At 37.1% G+C, this 23,278-nt stretch overlaps 1 protein-coding gene across 2 annotated transcripts in view; it reads right to left on the bottom strand.

Annotated features, from left to right (window-relative positions):
* Positions 1–23,278, bottom strand: part of RGS22 (regulator of G protein signaling 22) — a 60,116-nt gene that overhangs the window by 15,544 nt on the left and 21,294 nt on the right. For both annotated transcript variants that reach the window (XM_066547714.1, XM_066547722.1), the window contains 10 exons: positions 22,450–22,621; positions 20,715–20,791; positions 20,095–20,200; positions 18,113–18,238; positions 16,429–16,530; positions 10,533–10,727; positions 6,218–6,307; positions 5,573–5,721; positions 2,392–2,554; positions 1,619–1,777 (listed from right to left, as the gene is read on the bottom strand). In XM_066547714.1, the coding sequence (XP_066403811.1) occupies positions 1,619–1,777; positions 2,392–2,554; positions 5,573–5,721; positions 6,218–6,307; positions 10,533–10,727; positions 16,429–16,530; positions 18,113–18,238; positions 20,095–20,200; positions 20,715–20,791; positions 22,450–22,621 (1,339 nt within the window). The remainder of the gene's footprint in view (positions 1–1,618; positions 1,778–2,391; positions 2,555–5,572; positions 5,722–6,217; positions 6,308–10,532; positions 10,728–16,428; positions 16,531–18,112; positions 18,239–20,094; positions 20,201–20,714; positions 20,792–22,449; positions 22,622–23,278) is intronic.

Raw genomic sequence — 23,278 nt, 5'->3', positions numbered from 1 at the left:
AAGACAAGAGGCAATACCAGTCAAACTATGCACTCCACTGGTGGTGGAGTTTACTTCACCCATAATGTTCTAAGGGACCACTTATGTGAGGAATAAATTTTGGGTTTGGTTTTTTTTTTTTAGTATGAAATATTTTTAGTTCCTTTGCATAGCTGTATCATAAATACAGACTTGATCCTGCAAGTTCTTTGTAGCTGAATTACACCTCAAACAGAGGGCAGGTTTCCTGAATAAGGACTACATAGCATGCCCACACTGTTTTGTCACTGTGAAATATGAAGCCAGTGGAGAATATCATCTGGTTTCACTTCTTCTAAAATACTTTCTTCAAAGAATCTTTTCATCCTCTGAATTTTCAATAAGAAAGAGAAAAAAGCAATTGGACATAAATGGAGTTAAGAAAAGACTGAAAGCTCATTAGAACTATGTATTTCCTGTAAACTGTTTATTTGAGTTGAATACAGCATTTTCTAAACTACTTGGGCTAATCTCCCTGCCAACACAGTGCAGCAGGTGCAAAAAGAGGCATGAGTTAGCTTCCAGACTTGGAAGCAGCTTAGCCTTATTGGTCTTCTGCCAGGGCTTGTAAAGGAGGCAGAGTTCAGCTAAAAAAAGGCAGAGGGTTAGGATTTTTTTAAAATTTAATTCACATAATCATTGTTAAAATTATAGTTTCTCTTATTAAAAGCTATACTTTTCAGATTGCTTAGTGCTCTGAATCAGTGGAAAATAGTTTATATGCACTTCTGACAACACTTCTGACTACCTTCATGATGTTATAAAGATGAAAGAAAAAAAGTTTTATCAAGCAATGCAGTTGCATATGTGTCCACTTGGTTGAACTTTGAAGTTTCCTTCTGCTATGACATTCACATGTCAGAGCTGTTATGGAAGTGCAAAACACCAAGTCTTTGCCTCTGCCACCAGCAGGATGATCCCCTTACATGGATCACAGCAACAGAGGCACTCATAAAAGGCAGATGTTAGCTCTGCCCATTCCTCACTCTTCCTAATGAACCAGCAGGAGTGAAAGGCTCCTCACTCCCAGCTGTTTGGCAACTTTCTGAAGTAACCAATAGGAGCAAGGCTTGTAGCAGTTAACCTCCCCACTCCAAAGAATTTCACAAGTCCTGAAGTCGATTCTGCAGGCTCTGCAGCTCCAGATGGGAGAATGTGGATAGCATAAAAGAAAGAATTACAGCATGGGAAGCTCACTCATTTGCTTGTGTCCTGGTCCCTTTGGGAAAATTCTTTACACAAAGCAATATTTCTTCAGTGTGCAACTGTATGGCTAAGGCAAAATGGCATAGGGAGAGTGTAGCAGTGCAGCAAAAATTACGTCACTCTCCTGGCAGGCTGGATGTCAGCAGAGCTAACACCAGCTCCTTCAGAATTGGTATCTAACAATAATACTGTCAGCTTAACTAAGCCTTCAGATGAACTGCCTTCACACTTACCAAGATAAATGTTTCAACCTGTACATGCTACAGCATCTCTTTCAATGTAAACTGAAAGTAATTTGTGGGCTGCTTTTCCTCTAAACCTTTCTACCCCAATGGTAAATTATGAGCCAAACAAAAAACAATGCCTGTATGTGTTGCTGTTGTTAAAAAATTACCTTTGCTTCTTCCTCTGCCCCATGGTGTTCATCTGCCAGGAACAATGGCAGCCATTGTTTTTCTAATCTCTTCTGGACACATTGCTGAACTTGTAGCAGAGCCGCTGCCGAAAGCTGATCAGGAAGGCTTTGTCTCCTTCCTCCACCTGAATGCATTAGCTAAGCAATCCAAATACAATAACACATGACATAAACGTTTGTGTATACCAAAAGTCCTTTATCTCTCTACATCCTTGATTTAGCAAAGCATGAGCTTAACTGTAAGCAAAGCACTTAATGCATGCTTACCCAAGGCTCACATGTACTTTTCATAAAAGGGAACAGATTACATTTGTCCCTACCTATAATAAGATACAGACTCTGGTGAATAATACCCCAGCCTGACCAAGTAAATTGCCTAAGTATCAAGATATATCAGAGCACCACAGCTCAGACTTGTTGTCTGAGCTTTACTGACATACTAAAATAAAAAGCTGGAACAAGTCACTGTGCCTGAAAGCTATTTTTACACTTTTTCTGAGCTGTCTTGTACATGCTTTGACTATGGCCTAGATCACAGTTCAGGAGAGATGTTCTGTAAGAGGTAGGGAGGAAAAGCCTGAACAGGAAGGAAGGGACCTATACAACCATAATAGAACCATACTTCTAGCCAAAAATATAGGCAAGATTTGAGGAGATAGCTTGGGGAAAAGCTGGAGCAGACCCACTTGTGGATTTTCATCTCAGTCACAGTCACAGTGACTGTTCTTTATGAATGGCTCTGTGACTGCTACCTCTTCTTGTTGTTCTCTGGTAGCTGGGCTGTTGGGTCCAAAGAAGTACTCATTGTTTAAGTACTTGGTTTTAATGTCTTTCGATTTTTCATCACTTTTTTCTTTATCCTTTTGGAGCATCTTTCTGAAGTCTTCAATATCTAGCCAGCACATGAGATCCATGCTACAAACAAATTTAAACAGAATGTTATTTCAGTATTAAGTTAATTTCATCAACATTCTCGGAAGTTATTAGTTTAACCACAACTATACCATACCAAAGTATTCAAGACCTAAATACCAGGTCAGATTGGGCTGAAATTTTATGACATTTTTTCTCTGCTAGTACCATCTGCTGAGACCATGGCAATTACTGAACAGGCAGAGCAAACTTTTGTCTTAGAGATCTCATTTAGGGTGCCATCTGGAGGTACCCTGAAAGGAGTAACCTCCTCAATATGCCACTGCTAAATCCAGCAGGGACTGTGGACCAGAACCGTCATGCAGAGCTCACAGAGAGAATGAAGAGTGAAACAGATGAGAATTTGAATCAGTACTGAGGCTGTGAGCCCCCGAGAGATGAGTTGACACCTCCTGCTCTGCCTCTTTGTTATATTGCCTGAGAAAGAAGCAGGGATGACAGCTGGGAACATCAGCCCAAGAAATCACCTCCTTCCTGCCCCGTGTGAAGTGCTAGAGTTTAAGTCAGTCTGCAGCTGAGCAGATAAAAACTATTAATGGCAAAATTTGTTTCTAGGGCTTTTTGTGGGCTGCTTTCTCATAAATTACCAATTCTATTACTTATTTAATTGGTGACAAATAATTTCAATGATGCAATTCTCAATCTATATATTGTTCATAATGTTTGAGTGTACACTATAAATTTAAATTTGTTTTCATAGAATCATAGAATGGTTTCATTCTCTAAACCAGACAACAGAATAAATGACATATCTACAATTTCAGTTTAATTTATTTGACTGTTTTCTGACAGTATCTTATTAGCTGAAGTTATATGAACATTTTAGTGAGTACATTCATTGTATCTGCAGCAGGAAATATGAAACATTGAATTCAGACAAATCTGTTTCAGTTTTCCATTTGGTTAATCACTGGCTTTTTCAAAACATTAATCTATGAGTAAAATGTTCAAAAGCATCTGACCGATTTAAGAACAGATGTTCTCCTTTCAAAAGTCTTTTGAGACCCTTACAGAACCCTAAGTTCTATTGAGACTGAAATTCTTCCATTTGCTAGTTCATCATAACATGACTAAGTTCACCCAAATGCAAGTGATCCAAATTACTGTGGTTTATGGTGTAACTCCTTGGCATCTACCTATGACAACTGACCAACTACGTGTATCTTTTTAAAAAGTAAAATATATAATGTTCAAGTGTGTTAAACTGTTTAGTGGTGGCTTATCTTGGCATACTGGATCAGGAGGACATCCATAGTCAATTAGCCTGGCAAGACTAACAAGCGATAATTCACTAACCTGAAGTAACATAAATTATCCTGCAATTGTGTGAATATATCCTATACACTTAACAAAGTATTAATTAATGGAGCTTTGCTTAGTTTCTTACCAGAATTTGTGCACAGGTACTCAGCAGCCTGTGCTTCCTGAAACTTGGATCACTTACATTTGGACATTATCAGAACCATAAGTTTTGATAAAAAGGTAAATGATGTGTTCATTGTTTTTTTCTGACATTTTCCAGACTGCATTAGTTCTAGGATCCCTTCAGCTTACAGTACCATTAAGCACCTTTATTGTGGACTCCAGCTGGACTCCAGAGTAACTAGTCTGGACCCAGGCCTAAAACACTGTTGTGAGACTTACTCAAATATCTTTCTTCATTATGAAGGTTTATTTAAAAAAAAAAAAAAGGCTCCATAAATTAAACATTTCTCTGCCTGGTTCTACCACTTAAAATGAGACTTTTCTGTGATGAACAAAGCAGGAAATACCAGAGACAATTCAGCACACCTGTCCATGACCTGTTATCTGCTGATTCCTACCATTTCCCCCGTTAGAGAGGAACTCAAGACTAGTGGTCTCTGAACCGCAATGTCTGAAGGGGTGTGCAAGACCATCTTTTGAGGGGCAGCAAGAAAATATTAAAACTTTAGTAGCACATGTATATAATGTATAAAAAATTATACATATAGATATATATATATATATATATATACATACATACTAGGGTTCCATGCTCAAAAAGTTTTTCCTGATGAGATGCATGAGCAAGAGGTTTGGAGACCACTGTTCTAGACAACTAAACCAGAAGTCACCTGACTATAGGCAGCTAGACCATAAGAATTTCCATCTGAACTCATTATCTGCAGTCCTTTTGTAGTCAGTAATCGTAGGAATGATCCATGCAAACTGGTTTTAGATTTTACCTTCAGAATTAGGAATATTGTGTCCAGGAGTGTATATTTTTGTCTCTCTGACTACGAAGAGAACCTATGTGATAAGCAGAAGTGATGACACTGAATCTTGGCCAGAGGAGTTTTGTGCCAGATGCCCCTTTCTGGGCAGTTTTGAAAAAGCTGACTAATATCCAATGTAAAGCTATAGCAGTGCTTGACTAGAAGCAACAGCCAATATGCAAAGCATCAACTCATGGGAAGCCCGACTAAAGGAAGGAAGCAACAATTTAAAGACAAAAGAAAGAGTATCAGCTTCTGTTCAGATCTTACTTTTAAAACAAACAGGCTTACCTTTTCGAAGACTCTGCCTGAGATTGTGTCTGCTACAAGCTAGTACTTAAATCTGCTCAGCAGACACAAAACTGTAGTTGCTGTCACACTGTGACAATAACATGCCTGTTTTCTATTTGTACATTTTTATAATAACCAGCTTTAATTTTTAAAATGTACTAAATTGAATCTGTACTAAAAAAGAGAAAATTTTACTCATTATAGGCTAATTGTTCTACTCAGGGGTTTGCCACTAATCAAAGCAGAAACTGAAAACAGAACTGTAATACAAATATGTTTTGACAGGAGAATTTTTACCCCAAACATGTTCAGACAATTCAGTTGTCTGAACAATGTGTCTGTGTGTTTCATAAATATGCAAAAACATTTTTTAAAAGACTAAAATCTGTCAACATTTAGATAGCCAAGATCATTAGCAAATATTTCTTCTGAACTTAGAAACAGGTAAAATAACAATAATGAAGAAACGTACCTAGCAGAATGCTTATCAAGAAAAGCCTGGAACTGTTCTAACTTCTCCTTGTCATGGATCAGGGCAGACAGATTAGGACCTGCCAATTCTTTGGGAGCTTGATGCAAGTGCTGATCTTCTTTGAGAGCCCCCGTGTCAGCAACAGTACTCTGAGGGGAGAAATTATTTTGCTTGCATAACTGCTTTTTTCACCTCTGCATTTTGCTCAGTCTAATAATCCTTGCATTAGATAACCTATCTCTGTAAAATAGCTTTCTAATCACTAAGAAAATAAATTGAGTTAAGGCTCCAGCTCCTAGCAAGCTTTACTTTTATGTTTGCTTTAAACATATCAGTGTCTGCAGGTTCCATAATCAAATAATCCAATATATACCTCTAATTCCCTTGAAATGGAGGCTTTTACTCATGAGTAGGGGCCCAAAACACATTCCACAGACTTTAGGTCTGATGTTGATGGAACTGACAGAAGACCTGTGTATCTAATTAACACAATGGCTGTCAATCAGTCCCCAAAATAAATGGTAGAAATCAGACTATTTGCTTCTCCAAACTGGCATCTGGTCAGCTTTTCATTGCTGATACTCAAAGTGTGAACCCTCTCTGACAGAGAAAGGGTTTGTTTTTGTTAGTAGGTACTTGTCTTACCTCATCCTTCTTGGAACTCACTTGATGCAAAGCCTGGAGCTCTCTAAAGTACATGGAGTCCAGCTGTTGAGTTTCTTCCACCAACTCCACCTAATAAAAATAATATCTTGTATCACCCCTACAGTACACATTATAGAAAGATGGAGAACTACATGGGCATTTTGCCAGTGACAGTGGATGGAAAAGAATACATCTGTCAGCAATGAGACTGACGTTTAGAAGAGACAAGAAGTCACATTCTTGTGACAAACAATTCTATCAATAGCTCTGGTAGAATACACTTTTCCCATCTGCGTAGGTTCAGATGCAGATTTCTATAAATAACTACTAAATAACCTAACTACAACTTTAGCCAAATTGATTCAAAAATTGCTAAATCCTAATGTGTACATATTATATTGCGTATGTTTTGCATATATTATATTGTGTATATTGGGTCAGACATACCTGATTGCCTATACCAGCAAATTGTATGTCAAACTGCCCCTGAGAAGCAGAAAAACAGTTCTTAATACTAGGACTCTCAACAGGAAATGCCAAGAAGACAGAGTGCCACAGATTTAGAGAAACAGAAATTTAAGTTGAGAAAGATGTTAAAATAGCTAAACAATAAAGATGAAAGCTTTCTGACTTTCAGTCTTGTCCTATTTCTTAAATTATTTACTGTGTGTGATTTGAATCCATGAAGTTGGCATTTTTAACTTAATTAGAAGCTGTATGTAACTAAAGCAATTCTTCAGTTATGTACAATCAGTAACTGTGAATGAGATACTTGGTGACCTTCCTTGCTGCCTAAACCATTTTAATGCAGATTTTAAGATATTTAGCAAAATCGAGCCAATACCTTACACTGATCTGCATGCCCATTACAAAGATTAGAGAGCTGTGATTGTCTTATACAAGTGTTTATGTGCCAGAGAGAGAAGAGAATGTTTAGAAAAATATTCATTATATTTTCATCTAAATATGAATACTACACTAATCACTGTGCTATCTGAATGTCTTCAAGTTCAATGTAACTTTATTCCATTGTTATAAGGTGCTTTGGGCTATTCTTTCCCTTAAAAGAAAATACAGTTTAAAATAAATAGTAAAACAATTCAGAACATTTTTTCATAAAGTTTGAAGAGAAAGCAGACAGAGGTAGAATGAGAGTCAACAGTAAAAAGAAACTCTCCTGATTTCTTGTTTCATTTAAAGAAAAAATGTAGATATAGATATATATATATTGAACATGTCCCAAATGAACAATTTTGGACTCACCTAATTCTTGATAAAATATCTTGTTTCATTATGGGCCAAATATGTCCTGATATAGAGTAGAACAAAGGGGAGGAGTAGAGCCAGGGACTGAACAAAATACAAAACAGACATTGTCTTTGTGCTTGGGAAGGAGTGTGCCTAACTATCAGCCTGCACCTAGTACAAAGAGACTCTAGTGCCTCCTAGAAGAAGGTCGTTTAATGTCTTTGTATTGTAACTCTTCACAAACACTTGTATTGTGCAGTCAAAAGGATTTTGTTGGGTTTTTTTGTGCTCAAATTAAGATCTTTGTGTTGTTAGAGCACTGAGAAGTCAGCATGTAACCGCACTTGCAAAGGAACACATCCTCCAAACTGAAAGGGCAAGAGATTATCCTCTGGTTAACTTAAGGAGATATAAACTGACACACATATTAACGGACAAGTAGATCTCTTCAATTCTTACTTTTCACTAGAAGCAGTGAAAACAGAGAGCTCTAAAGCAGACTCCTTTTTATGCAAAAACGATGTATGAGAACCCTCGGCTGTGCTGATGATTTGACTCAGTGAGGACCGGCAATGGACTCTAGACAACCCTTACAGATAGCACGCACAGAAAATACCCAGCTACAAAAGACTAAAACTAGCCTGATAGAAATTACATAAAATTTTAGATTCATGAAAAGTATCAGTCAATTCCAAGGTGCACTGCAGGTCATAAAGAATTATAGCTGAAATAGTTCAGAAAAAATAATTTATCTGAAAGGTTAGAAAAGACGTTGAAAAGCAAAGAAAATATTTTACAGATGTGTTTGGATTACTAGATTTCATTTCACTAAGTTTCTCAAAGTTTCAAAACTTCTAAAAGATATTATGTTATCACAGGATGAGAGAGAAAGTCCCCTCGTGAATTAAGTAGAAGGTAGAAAATCAAAACCAAAGAAATAAATAACTTTCATTATGGGGTGGGGTTCCTATTGTAGTCTCACAGGGACCTGCACTGAGGTTGTTTTTTAAACATTCAGAAACTATGTGGAAAGGAGGTGAGTGAGGAGACAACAAAGTTTGCAAAATGATTCCACAGAGCAAAAAATTAAATTGACTGTGAAAAGCTGCAGGATAGCAGGACACTTTAGCATCTGTGTGATAAAAGGCCAGCTGAATTCAACAATAATAAACATTAAGTCATTCCAATGAGCTCCAAATTAGGGCTTTCCATTAGTAGTTATTACTTAGGAAGGGAATCTTGGAATCATTGCAGATGGCTATTAGCTTACATTTTGCACATCCACTCAAAGTTCACCAGGAGTCAAAAAGCAATTAGAATGATAGGGACAATTAGGAATGGGCAAAGAGCACAACAGAAAACATGGTTCTGCCACTGGATGATCCCTGGTGCATCCAGACTTTGAGTATTGCTTGCATCTCATCAAAATAATATAATACATACAGATGGGGCAATAAGTGCAACAAAGGTATGGAACACCTTTTGTAAGAGGACAGGTCAAAGTGTCTAGGATTCTTGAGTTTCAGGGAGATCTAAATGAAGTGGGATATCACAGAAACTTGTAAAAGCATAACAACATTGAGAACAGGACAAGATAATAATTGTTCACTTGTTCTTTGTGATATACAAAACTAGGGCACCAGGGGAAATTATCAGGGAGGCATTTCCAAACAAATCAAGATACACATTTTTTCTCCTATTGCATGACTAAACCATGAAACTCACTTCTACAGTAAGGCTGAAGATACATCACTCGAGATACACTTTACAGAAACCCATGGAGGAAAAAAATCTCCTCAAAGTCTATTAAAATCAAGAATATGGATAAGACCTCTGTTCCATGAACTTTCTTGGTTGAAAAGTGCTGAAGACAGCTGTATGTCTCTTTTCTGTTCTTACAATCTGTTTTTAAATGTTTAATACTGGCTAGAAGACCAGTCTCAACTGTGATTTTAGGTATCAATTAATCTAGTTTTTCTTACATTCATACATGATACAGAACCAAAAATAGACTGTATTACAAAACTTCTGAAAAAGGAGATTTCAAAATATTTTGCAGTGGGCAATGTGGGAATGTTATTACAAGCTGACAGAAGTATCATCAATAAGTGATGATATTTCCTATAAATTGGAGATGCTTCATCTAACCTCATAGTGAAGAAAAACAGGAACAAGAACCAACTTCCTGCCCTCTCTCTCCTGATTTTCCACTGTAAGTTTCTCCTTCTATTTCCAAGAGAGAGATGCTAAAGACTTGAAATTAGAATCATAGAGTATCCTGAGTTAGAAGGGCCCTACAAGAGCTTTGTATCTTTCTCGTATTGTGGCACCCAGAAGGAGTTTGACCTTCAGCAAGAAAATTGTAGCTAAGTTTACAAATAGCAGAGAGCCACAGCATCCACACCACTCTCATCACCATTTCTTGTTGTTATTGGTCAGAGGCACAGCCAGGATTGCAGCCCTTTCCTCTGACCTCCATGAGCATGCTCAATTCAAACTTTCAGAACATTTTGGGATTAGAACTGAGTACACCTCTGAGCCACTTTTTCAGAGCAACAATCTAAAAAGTGTTTGGGGCAAATACAGCTGAACCACCATGTCACATTTCCTCTATGCTAAGCAGTAACTGCACTTAAATTCTAAACACCAGAAATACCTACAGTCACTGCACTGACACTCAAAAAAACCACCTTACTATGTGCTTATCATTAAAAATACAGAGTGCTTGTGGGCAATCCATCATTAAAAAAATTACTTCTGATCAATGGTACAATTGCAGAAATATGAAACTTCCTGAGTGCAAAGAAAAATTTTACCATAGCAAGATGTGTTTCTCCCCAATTCACAGGCCAAGGAGTCTATGAAGCCCACAGCTTTCTTTCAGATGAGAAGTCTGCTCTCCACAGGGAGCTCAGCCTATTTCAACTTATCAGGATAGAAAGGAGTGAGTAAAACATCTTGTAATACTTCTCCCTTCTGGAGTATAAATACAACAGGGTTCATATAAATGATCTTGTGATTTTCTTCCCTGAAATAAGAATTTTTCATGGTGTCATCCAGATATTACCTTTCTATAAGTGTATTTGTCTTCTTCCACCATCTTCATCCATGGTTCCAGCAAAACAGTGAGGATATGTTCTTCTGCTGGGTCAAAAAGGTCCTCAAAAGCTGGGTCAATTTTGTGATAAATCATATTTTTCTTATTCTGATGAAGTCCAGTGTCCATACTGGCAGATGGAGCAATGTAAGTTGCATAAAGGAACTACAATAAAACAGAAGAAAACTGTATCTTAGCCATCATACATTTCAATGGTCACAGACCCTTGAAGGAGAGAATTAATGCATATTTGTCCCCCACTGCCCTGCTGTATGTTCAGAACTAATATTAGTTCAAAATTCAGTTATTGACATAATTAATCCCCCTGCCATTTTTACTCTTTCTCATTAAAATGGTTAATGCAATTTTCACTTGGATATATTTGGCTGATACTTAAGATTCAGATAACCACAATTATTACAGCAACTGCACTCCTCATGAAGTCACACTGTTGTTTTGCAGAATATGGGCTGGGCCAACTAGTGAAGGCATCTTACTTCTTCTAAGAGATGTCATTTGTAAATTTGAGATTAAAATTAATGAAAAATGATACTATTTCATTCTTTGTGGAGGCTCTCTTTGATAGTTTTTTGAAAATGGTGAGACACTTATTACTGTACAGGATCCATGCAGGAGATACCACTGCACAGCTGAGGTCTAAGCCCTTACCAAAACAAGAATCACAACATGCTTCTTATCTGAAGCACAGAGTTTGCCATTCAACATGTACAAGGAGCAGAAAACTGAACCTGGAGGGTATTTCCTTCTCCCTAACAGCTCATCCTTGAAGCACAGAGTAATTTTTAATTTTTTTTTATACAGTCCCCTATGTAAAACTCTTGTTTTCTAAATGTTTTGTTAAACATGCTATGAAAATGAACATAGAAAACTCAGAGTAAAACACTTTTTTTTCCCCAGGAATATCTTGGAAAAATAAATTCCGTAATGGCTTCCTAAAGCTTCATGATTATGACTTCAGCTAGGAACTCAAGTAAAAAAAGATGCTGCCAAATATATTTCATATCCTTATAAATATTTTCTCTTCTTCATATTGTGAAAGTCTAACTATATTTCAAACATACAGTCAGGGACCAGATTAGCAGCACAAATCAGAATTTTTCTCTAGGATAGCATTGACAAGTCCATCTTCACTTTATTATCACACAGGTTTGACAATGAAGAATTCAGGATTCTTATAATTCTCATTTTCCTTATGTTACTAAAATCCAGCTGTAACTAGCAGATGTTCAAAGCAATAGAAGGGAAGAAAAGAATATGTTTACTCTGTGTTCAAGTAGTAATAAAACATTGGTGTGCTTAGATTTCAAGCACAAGGGGAGAATGTTTGAGTACATTAAATAATGATGTTTCTGTTCATTTTAAATTAAATGTTGATTTATTAGACTCTCAAACAGCAACAGTAATAGACTATATCCCCATTATTTTGGACCTTTACAATTTGAAACAAACCCTTTAGATTCTCCTGGTGTTAGGTCACAGAGGAATATAGGGCTATGATGGCTGACATCCATCCCCCAGTTAGCTCTTGTTATGATTACTGTATTTATTGTGCATGCAGGATTCTACACTCCTTCCACATTTCTACATTTTCCATGCAAACAAAAATGGTTTGTGCCTACTGTGCCTATTGTTATCAGTGCAATAATGATATGCAGGTGCAAGGTGTAAGAGAAATAGAAGATCCATAGGAAGAGTCTTACCTGAAAGCTAGAACTACATTTATCCTAAATTAAACCCTTCTCAGTAAATCTCTAAGTACACTGAAATTTAACAGCTTTAATTAGATTCACAGTGATTTCAAAAGTTGAAAGTTACTTTGAAGAGGCCTAACACTAGGAAAGTTTCAGTTAAATCATGTTAAGTCTGATCCAAAACATTTAATGTATAAGATTAGCCAAATTGGAGGGGCCAACTCCAATGATATCAAGATGTGGTATCTTTAAAAACAGCCTTTTTAAAAAGGGGTTAACCATTTCAGTTGTCATTAGGACTACATTGCTCTACCTGTTACGACTTACCACACAAGGGATCTGTAAATTAGTAATAAGCTTCAAAAATATGTCCTCAATATTTTAGCACAGATTAACCTGGTTCCTTAAGTGAGTGAACATTTGAGCATAGTTTTAAGAACAAAATAAAAACAAATACACCACTAGTTTCTTGGCTGGAATTCCCTTCCCCTATGATTTTGTTAACTTGAGTACATTTGCTACTCTTCTTTAGAGATGGCAAAAAATGTCAGCCTACCAAGTCAGAAACTGTCCAGACTAAGAAGTGTTGACCAAAAGCTATTGACAACCTGCTCACACCAGCACTATTGTAATATGTTGCCACATTAGGGACTGCCTTTGTAGGCTGCTCTACCTGCAGAGCTGCCCCCAGTTCTTTAAAATTTCACATGCAAAACCAGAACATAGTAAGGACAGATATTTGTCTCCAGAACCAATAGTTAGGGCTGGCAATACACATGAAGCAAAAATTTAAAGGTGGTTAAGCTAGCTAGAGGAATGCACTTTTCCAAACTCAAAGAACCAAATTCTCAGTGGTGTAATCATTATGGCCTCTTCATTTGAAGGATGCTCATTTGCAGTGTCAGAGGATTTGGCATCTTTTTACTTAAATTCTCACAAGAATCCATTGCAGTGGTATTTGACCAAGTAAGTGAATATATGCACTTGCAGATAGGAGAGAAATGAGTAGTAGCTTTCATCCCTGTGTCCCTTGCATCAGAGTTGAGGTGCATCTGTAATCTGCACAGATTCAATTGCAAGGACTGCTGGAAAAACAACTGAGAAGAGTTCTAGACATGTCAAAAAAGAGGAAAAGTGTCTGTTCACAGCCTTCAACACTGGGCAATGCAGTTTGAAAGACACATTTTATAAAAAGGAATAATCATAGTGTCTTTTTATTCCAGTGTCATGGAATTCCTGAGGTTTTCTCATTCTCAGTGGAATATTGAAACCATTATATTGGTCAATCTCCTAAGGGATGAACAAGAAAAATTACATTAAATTAACTTAAAGGTTAACAAATTCATACAAAAATCTGAAGCATAGGACATCAAGTGCATATCAAACTTTGTTGATTCATTGTTTTGTTCCTATTGAAAAACACAAGATTTTTTTCTACCTGCCAGCTAAAAATTCTCCTATAAATGTAAGTATGTTATGGATTGAACCCAAAACCTTATCTGGAAATTTGTCTGATTGCATATTAGAATTACTTACAATTGCACAAACCTGGTTATACAAAATGCTTAGAAAATTCAGATTAAGACTTTGGCCTCATTTTATGACTTTCCAAATTGGGGATTGTACAGGCCTTGGGCTCTGGTGTGAATTCATCCCCAGATGAGAAGGCTTTGATAAGCAATTTCAGAATGACTGGAGTGAAGCAAGAAATGTGAGAAAGATTTAAGTCCAAGTGCTTTGTACTGCTGCCCAAAGGAATGGATATTGCTCTGCTCTAAACGAGTGCCTTGTGCAGCTGCTTGGCAGAATGATGTGATGGAAGCATGCAATGCACTGGCTGGTGTTGAACAGAGAGGCTAAACTGCCTTAACCTCCATCATCACTCTCCACTAACATAAATCTTGTATCTGACCCTAAAAGTCCACAGTAATGAAGACTCCCTTTATCTAAATTGATTCTAGCATTAAAATATCATATTTCCCACAACTGCATTAAATTTTCTAATTCTAAACAAATTTTTAAAAAATTAAACCCCAACATTTTATGTTTCTTTATCAGTTTTATTTTCAAATTTTTTTACACTTGTGTGCATATGTTTACAGTGAATAACCACGTGTGTTCCTGGGTGATTACCAGTACTTGTCATTATTCTTATCCATCAAATTTCATTCTCACTGTAGTTTCTTTCCCCAGGTGAATGCCTATATACTTTGGAAAGCGTTTTATTACTCTATCATAAAGCTGAAATAGCAATGCCTAACAAATGAAACAATGAGTAGCAGATACACAGCAATCAAGGTTTGTTCTTGTTTCTAACAGGAAGCAGGCAGCACACATACGGAACACTCTGTCTCTACATGTCTCTTTCTGTAATAAATAGTAAAATATATACGACAATGTGTCATGTGAATCTGATTCACATTCTCTTAGGAGTATTTGGAGTGACTGTCTTCTTGTGCCAAAGGTGAGTGCAGAATTTGGGAAGGCATCCCTTTCGTAAGCGGACTCTGAAGATTGGTTGCAGCTTGACTCTTTACAGTGTTCCAACGAAAACAAGTATAATTTTTCTGCAGCCTTAAAAGGCAAGCTTGAAAATGATACCAAATGTTGCAGCACATGTGTTGATTTGTTATGTTACATTTCAGCTGTTAGTTATGCTAATGGAACAGTTTCACATATTTAGTTTTGATGTATTTACTTTCATGGCTATGTGTATATACTGTCTGCAATTGCCTGGTAACACTGATTGTATGATGTTCTGCTGTCACCACCAGGCCAGCACTGGAAATAAGATTACTAAAAAAGACCTGGGCCTTAAATTTTCAGACATGCAACCACTACAAAAAGAATGTAAACTGGTGTGAAATGAAACCAAAATGAAAACCATCAGAGACTATAAGGTGAGCTTTGGCCTGCAATAAAACGCATAGGAAAATGGTGATACAGAATTGATATGGTCAGCTTGGTGTGAGGAGGTCCCCAGCCACACACAGGCATGGACTGATGCAGGAGACAGTCAGACTTAAGGGGACATTCAGTTGCCCACAGCCTCAGGCCATAAAAAGAGCTGGAGGGGAAAACAACTAAATAGGGTAATGGTTCAGTTTACCCAGTATGAGACAGGAGAGGGAGGAACCCATGCCTTGGCCTCTACTTGGAGTTTCTGTACAAATAACACTGATTTAGATGAGAATTCTGGACAAATATGCAAACTTCTGTTATTTTCCCAGTAAAACCTCCAAGAAGCAAAAGAAGACAAATTCAAGAATGTCCAGATGCTTAGGAACATGTCATATAAAGAGATTATTCTCACCTGCCCTCTACAGATATTTGTTCCAATGATATGTGAAGTAGTTTTGCTCTATTACAGTATATATTGAAATATGTGGATAGGATACACTCCTACACAAGGTTTAGAGAGGAAAATCAGAACAAAGTTTCACAAAGTGATTTTAAAAGTTCCTTGTAGTTCTTCTAATGATATCACACTGTTGCAGTTTCTTTCCCTGATGGAATCAATCTACTCTGCCTTCAGCACCACGGTGGGCTAAGTGCATGCTCAATTAAAATACTCTTTTATAGGAAATATCAGTTCCACTTAACATTAAATGAGCGTCTAAAGATCTGTTTAGGGGGATGACAACCATGGTAAATATAATAATGAAACCCTGACAATCATAAAAATTGAACAGAGCTAACAAAGATCAATTTTCATTATTGAGGTCATTATCTGAGGTCTGTACTATGAGATCTGCAATTCTAACCCACATAGGAGATGGAAGGAAAGGTACAGCACAATTAGTTGGTTTAGAAAAAACACTATCTCTGATGTTAACACTAAGCAGACAGTTTCCAAATATGACTCAGTGTAGCAAAGGGGAGTTTAGGTAAACTGAGTATAATAGATAAAACTGGGAACAGGCTGCAGAGCTTGGAAATCAAACTATGCATGTTTAATGTTTGAATCAAGAAATTCCATGGAAACAATCCAAAGAGCTTCTTTTATTGCCCACAACACAGATTTACTTTGGTGTGGGTTGTCAAGTTTTGGAAACTTTTCTATCTTCTTTTCAGTCTTTACACTGAACAAATGCATTTGTGAAGGGAACTAATAAATGTATTTTTGAAAGAAAAACACATTATTTACAACTTACTTGAGCTTGCTGGCATATTTGAAAAGGTTGAAGGGTTTCTTGGTAAAAAAGCTGATGATAAGCCTGTAGGTCGAACCAAAAGTACACGCAGTTCTTCCATAACTAGAGATGAAAAATATTGTAGGTTATTGCTACCCAAATATCACAATTTTATAAAAAATTTACTTTCCAATGCAAGTAATTATTTAGCTCCTTGGGGTCATCATAAATCAAGCTCAATTTAAAATGGATTTAATCTTCTGTTGCATACTGGCAGAAGAACAACATATTTCATAGCATCGTCACAGTGATACTCTATCTTTTATTGTATCCTTTATGCATAATTGGCCATTAAAATTGTTAACGTTGTAGTTAACATTTGAAGAGTAACCCCATTTCAGTGGCATAAAGCCAGTGCTAAAGAAGAGATGCTGATAATGGACATGCAGAGTTTGTGCCATGGCAAAATAGGGTTTTGCAGCAAAAACCAAAATAATTAAATAGTGTGTACTTGACACATTGTACTGGGATTATCATTACATTTTTATTACATGCATTTCTGAGACACAGAGTCGTGGCCTCATTTCATAAATTCAAACAAACAGCAAAAGATCTTTCAGAAGTCTAGATCTTTCCCCAAGTCCTCTGTTTTAATCATGTTTTTATGGGGTTTAGACTTTAAAAATACCCTGAAACCCCCATCACTAACCAATAAACAATGCATTCCAAAAAGGTAGGGATGGGGAACTTTGTTCCACAAACTGTAGTCTTCCAGACCTGAAACATGAGTGAAATAGAAATAGGCTTCACAGCTGAAGAGAAAACTTTAAGCAAATAATTTTGAAAGGAGCCTGGCACCTGGAAAGGGTAGAGACACTTGGGTGGTTGCCTATCTCCAATGGAAAAATAAGTTTCTTTCATTTAGATTTCTTTCTATGCACATTTAATAGTTTTAGCTGAAGGTATTTAGCTTTGGAAACATTAGATCTTGCCTTCTAGAAGCCAGAGGCACTTCTAGCTACTGCTGCTGGATTCTGGGTTGTGCTAGTGGTGAAACAGATGTCCATCTTGATTGCATTCAAACCTCCCCTAAAGACTCAATTTTTCTGCAAAGCCACTAAACACTAACTCAATATGCATAAACTGTTCCAATTCAATCCTCAATTTACACCAAGCAATGAATGATACATGTGCTGACTACATAGAAGAAATAGTGTTGCATGTCTCAGAAATACAAGGAGATTCATGGAAGCATAAGAAAGTTTTCAAAATATTGAAGATTTTGGACATCACTAACCCAAAAAGTAAGAAGAAATCAAATTATTGTTAGTAATAGCACAGCAGGTTTCCCATCTTATTTTTAAAAATGGTTTTTGTGGGTTAAGACCTCTTTTTTTTCTGCCAAGTTAACGGTTAACTTTTAAAAATTAGTAGCCTTTTTTTTATCCCTGATGGTACAATAAGAATTCCAATGGGTTTGAGACAGTAAGAATCTGACAGCTTGGTTAAGACCTGTCATTAGTTTGCATATATACGTGAACAGTTTATTATTGTTGAGGGATTGAAGTCTCACAAGTAATAAGTCATCCAGTCATCAATCTTTCTTTCTCCATTTCTTTTTTTTTTTTCAGTCTGGCTGCCCTCTATAACTTGGCATTCAGTCAATTGTGGACTAAATTATCACAGAGTAGGAAAATATTCATACCTTATTCCCCGACTTCTCACAGAATTGTGTGAAGTAGTAGCCTGCTCTGTTCTCCAAATAAAGAGACTGCAGCATGCTTTCAATTCCTGATCCCCTGAAGACAACACTGCTAGCAACACTTTTCCCCTGAACAAATAAAACATAGTTACACAGCAAGGAATAACAGGCTTTCATTATTTTCAAATCTCACTACATTGCAAAGGAAGGCCATGAAGTGTGTTCAATTAGTAACTTCATCCCAAGGAAGTAGACTCCATTTTCTACTACATATGCAATTGATCATGGCCCTTACCACCATTTTCCCACTAAATATTCACATCCAATGGAATAAATCTGATGACTGAAGACATTTAGAGAAGCTAAGTGATTATAGCATCCCTTAGGTGGTTCCTCAATACTTAAAACAGAAAAACAAACCTGGCCTTAATTCTGTCATTAAGTCTTTAGCTCTGGGGAATTCCAGTGATACTCAACGACATCAGTTAGCTGTCAAAGGTTGTCTCAGCTCAGGCTACCGTGTTTTGAATTAAGAGAAGTTAAGAGGTGGCTATTTGGTCAAGATTCAAAACATTTAACTATTATGGAACAAAAGATACATCTTCTGGGGTTACACCACTGACACAAGCAACAAAATCATGAGGAATTTAGTGAGCCAGAAATCCGTGCTCATTACCACAGCTAGCTCCCAGAGCATTTGAGGAAGAATACATCCATTTTGTCAAGGCTCACAGAGAAGGCAGAAGAGGCTTCTGTAAGTAAATTAGCTTCTGATGATCACAAGAGAGAAATTATGGCTGATTTGCTGTCTCTGATAGCAGAAGTGGAAGCAGATGAGTGTGGTGGCTGGCAATCAGCTTCTCTCCAAACAGTAACAAGGATGGAGAAGGGCAAGAGGAAACCAGACTTTTGAAGCAGAGTAGGAAGATCTCCCTCCCCAGTATGAAGTTAAACTATGAATCCCTGCATTCCCCTTTGCTTCATATTTGTGATGGCAAACTGTGAGGTCTTGACTGTAGGTTCCAGTCTAACCAGTGTAAATGTATGATGTTTTCTTCTGTTGGTAAGAGGGAAACTGCGTATGATGTATAAAAACTAATAGTTCATGGTGTGAACTTTTGCTGAATATACATTCCTAACTGCAAATGTCCCCAGATTGCAAAGACTAACCTTTTTTTCTGTCAAAAACAACAAGGTAAAATGATTGCAGTGAAGAAATTAATAAAGTGTGATTTTGAAGTGCAAAACAAACAAGCATGTACGCAAGTGCTTAGCAAACTCCATGCACATGTGGGTGGGCCCAGATTCCTTAAATGATTTTTTTCTTTTAGTTGTGAGGCTATGGGTATCAATAACTCCATGAAAGACCAGGCTGTTTTGAGACCATTCCACAAACAAGAAAGTTTCTGGATATATTTTAGATTGCCAGATGTTGACATCTCATATGTTTGATTTGTCAGCATTTTAGCAGTAATTGAGAAAAGGCTCATCCGTGCAGCCTGTCTCTCTTGAGGTTTGCTCAACTTTTGCTTAGCAGGCAATAATTCAACAAAGAAAAGAATGAAGTACACAAGCAATAAAGAGGGATTGTACAAATGAACCTTCTTCCTCTTTGAATGTTATAATTTTAATGACTTTCTAAGGCAGATTCAGTTTTCTCTGTAAGTCTGATATACTTTCCTAGGCAATGATTCCACTGAAGCATTTATCCAGAGCGTTTTCCATCATAGCCTACTGAACACATGGTCACTATGGAGAAGATCCACACTTTCTAGTGAAAATAAACCTCTGTGTGTGCCATGATTTCCTATCCAATAGGTGACAGATACAAGAGAGAAAATGCTGACATTCTAATGATACCTCTACATAAAGCATTGACATTCATAAAATTAAACCAAGTTCTCTCCATTTTTGACTACTTTATACTGCAGAATAAAGTGTTAACCCATGATTCAAGACAAGTAATATTTTCAAGCCATACTTACATGGAGAAGCTCAGCATAAGTGTACTTTCTATGACCCTGGTATTCTGAGTCTTTGGTCCCATCCAGAGCTAAGCTATGAATCACGTCTGTGCTCACTGACATTGGCCTGGATCACAAACAAAAAAATCTTCAATAGATATTTAAGAAAAATCTAAGGCTGCTTATAGAATAAATAAATAAAAAGGGGCAAAAAACTGGTGTAATGATAAAGTGAATAGAGAGGAAAAAGTACATGGAGTTTAAATTTACAATGAAAAAAAATGTAGAAGAATACCTTTTTCATATTGCTCTGTGGAAATCATTGGCATAGATAGCATGACTCTGAGGGTTAGCATTTGTGACACGTTAAAAGAATATGAATATGTAGAATATTGACTATTACATAAGAGAAAACATTTGTATTTGGGGAAATAAACTCTTTTGTGTTGTGGCATGAACAAGCGAGAAACTCATCAGCCAGGGAGGAATTCTCCATGCAAACAATCTGTACCATAACTGTGCTTCACTAGGCAGATAACTGTAATAAAGTATTAATGAAAACAGTAGAATCTAAAATACTTCCATAAATATTTGAGGTATATTGCTGTGCAGAAAGATACACAAGGAACTTTAGTACTTACCGCATTCTAATGCTAGAAATATCATCCCTTTGGAGAATCTGACTTCCTGTGAGAATAGGTAGTAATCCTGATGATCTCTTCAAAGAGAAATTTGGTTTAGTTAGTTTTAATAAAATTGTTGGTGAGTTTGTTCTACTTTTCTAAAAGACATTACAGAAAAATAAGGAAATTCTGATTATTTTTCCACCTTTGTGTTTTCTTAACATGTTCTCACTGACTCGTCAAAAACAGTCAAGAGTTTCCAAGAGTATTCTTCCTTGACAATCACAATATGTGAAATGGCAAGTTGCAAAATTTTCTGAATATTTTTCAAGATTTTTCAGCATACCTTAATAACCACTACAGCTTAGAAAATAAATTTTTAGCAGGTGGAAATATGCTACAAGCACACTGTACAGAACTACAGAGGATGTCAGGTGAAGAGCATGTGAACATGTTTTGTGAAACTTTAGGAAGATTATCTTAAGTCAGCTCACTGTAAGAGAGATACAATCACTCAGAGTGGGAGAGAAAGGGGTCATTCTGACACACCATCACTTATTATTTTGAACAAAATCATACTCTGACCTTTTGGAGATGCCAATTGCATTCAGAGTGCCCTCAGAAATTCACCCAGAGCTGCTGCTTTACCTAAGCTCTTGCAAGCACAATGTAGTTAGAAGATTCAAAAGTCCAAATTTCTTGTAGGAAAAAAGAAATAATAGCAAGAAATGGGCCATTTGGTGACTCTGTGAATGTTCATGGTACCAGATCCTAATTTGTGTCAAATTCAACAGGGACTGAGAAACCTGCAGGTTCCTGTCTGCCTGACCTACAGCTAGTCCTGGCTCATTAGCACACCTTGTGAACTGGTCACTGTAAGACACAGGTGCTTCTTGCTCCCATTTCTGCCATGATCACCAGGAACATGGCTTCTGAATCCAGTTTCTTCTAAACAGGAAATCTGTCCCACTATTTTCCTCCATTATCTCCATGAATCAGATTTCAAAGGAAGTAACTGTAGCCCCAAACTCTCCAACCTAAAGTAACAGAGGTTACTGACAGAGTGTGCTGACAAATCTGTGGCATCGCCTATACAGTTCTTGATACTGGAACCACAATTTCAATCCACATTCTCCAAATACCAAGTATCCTGAGGCTTAACACTGTATTGCTGAAAATCTGTAGTTTTTATTGCAGTTACCTCTCACACTCAGGCTTTCAAGGAAGAAAAGTGACAAAACTGAACTGGCCACCTATAAGCTACAAACTGTGAAAAGGTCTGTTGAGTGGCTCATGGCCCTCTGTAGAAACTGTGTAACTGTGTAACTGATTGAAGGAGCTGTAGTGATAGAAAATGAGCAGAATTCTGCCATTTTTACAGACATGAGGAATAGATCCAGGTTAACTGCAGTGAAGTTATAAGAATTACTCTGGATTAAGACAAGGCTGAGTGGTGAAGCTGCATTGCTAGAGACTTAATTTTGCAGTTCTGAGAACTTCCAGCTAAAATATCTATCCAAAGGACTTAGAAAATAGCCAGGGGGTAACTGAGAAGATAATTTGACTCAATTTATAGCAACTTTTTGCATGAAGTATAATGAAATTTTATTGCATTTTTATATGTAACCATCTTCAATATACCAGCTGGCTAAATATTTCCTAAAAAACCTTGTTCTTGCTCCATTGAATTCAAGGAGTTTTGTCATTATTTTTGACAGGAAAAAGCTCTGTTTTCCAATGTGATCCTACTTACCTGAAGAAGGGAAGGTGGTATGTCAGACTTTTGGGTCAATGGCAACAATGATACTATTTGTGGGAAAGGATCAACATCCATTCTTGGCCTCTCTTGACATGTGTGCCAGAACTTCAGTTTTGCACTGGCAGCATCTATTGCTGTTGAATGAGTGACACAAAATCTGGGACCCCTAGGGAGAAAAAAGCTAATAAGTAGAACTTTCCAAAGTAATGAAACAATGAGCTGTTTGGCTTTGTTTTTTTCAGTGATGTTGTTTACTGTACCAAGACATGGTGCTATATGCACCGAGGATTAAAAATCAGTTAGTGTCAAAAGTGTGCTTAGATACTGCATGCTTCCAAATCTAAAACCAAACTACACATAAGTAAAATTGGGTTACAAATTCTGCACCATTACAAACCCTTCTATCAGTCTGCAGGAAGGTATGCCCCATCCATCCTACAGCAAAGCATAGGAAAGGATTTTAGGCCAGGACAGAGACCACAAGTCATGTGAGGATCCACAATTCCAGGTTTATGCCTGGAATTTGTTGAACCCCCTCGGGTAGGAAAGAACATCTTCAAAAATTTAGCCCGTATTTTGGAAATAGGTTAGATTTTATATCCTCACTTAAGCTGTTAATATGTAAAAGGCATTTTGTATGACAGGCATTGAACAGTAAAGTCTCAGGCTCAAATCCCATGAAGGCATATACACAGAGCATCCTCAATACTTGGGAAGGGTAGTATGGGGAACAGGTTAGGACAGAATTAACCTACTGTGCCTGGATGGGTTTCCCTGTCCTGCAGACTAAACTTTAACTGAACATTACCCAAGGCAGAGATCC

Source organism: Molothrus aeneus, chromosome 1 (assembly GCF_037042795.1).
Source record: "Molothrus aeneus isolate 106 chromosome 1, BPBGC_Maene_1.0, whole genome shotgun sequence".
NCBI lineage: Eukaryota > Metazoa > Chordata > Aves > Passeriformes > Icteridae > Molothrus > Molothrus aeneus.
Note: the sequence above shows the minus strand (reverse complement) of the source record. Positions and strands in the feature narration are given on the sequence as shown.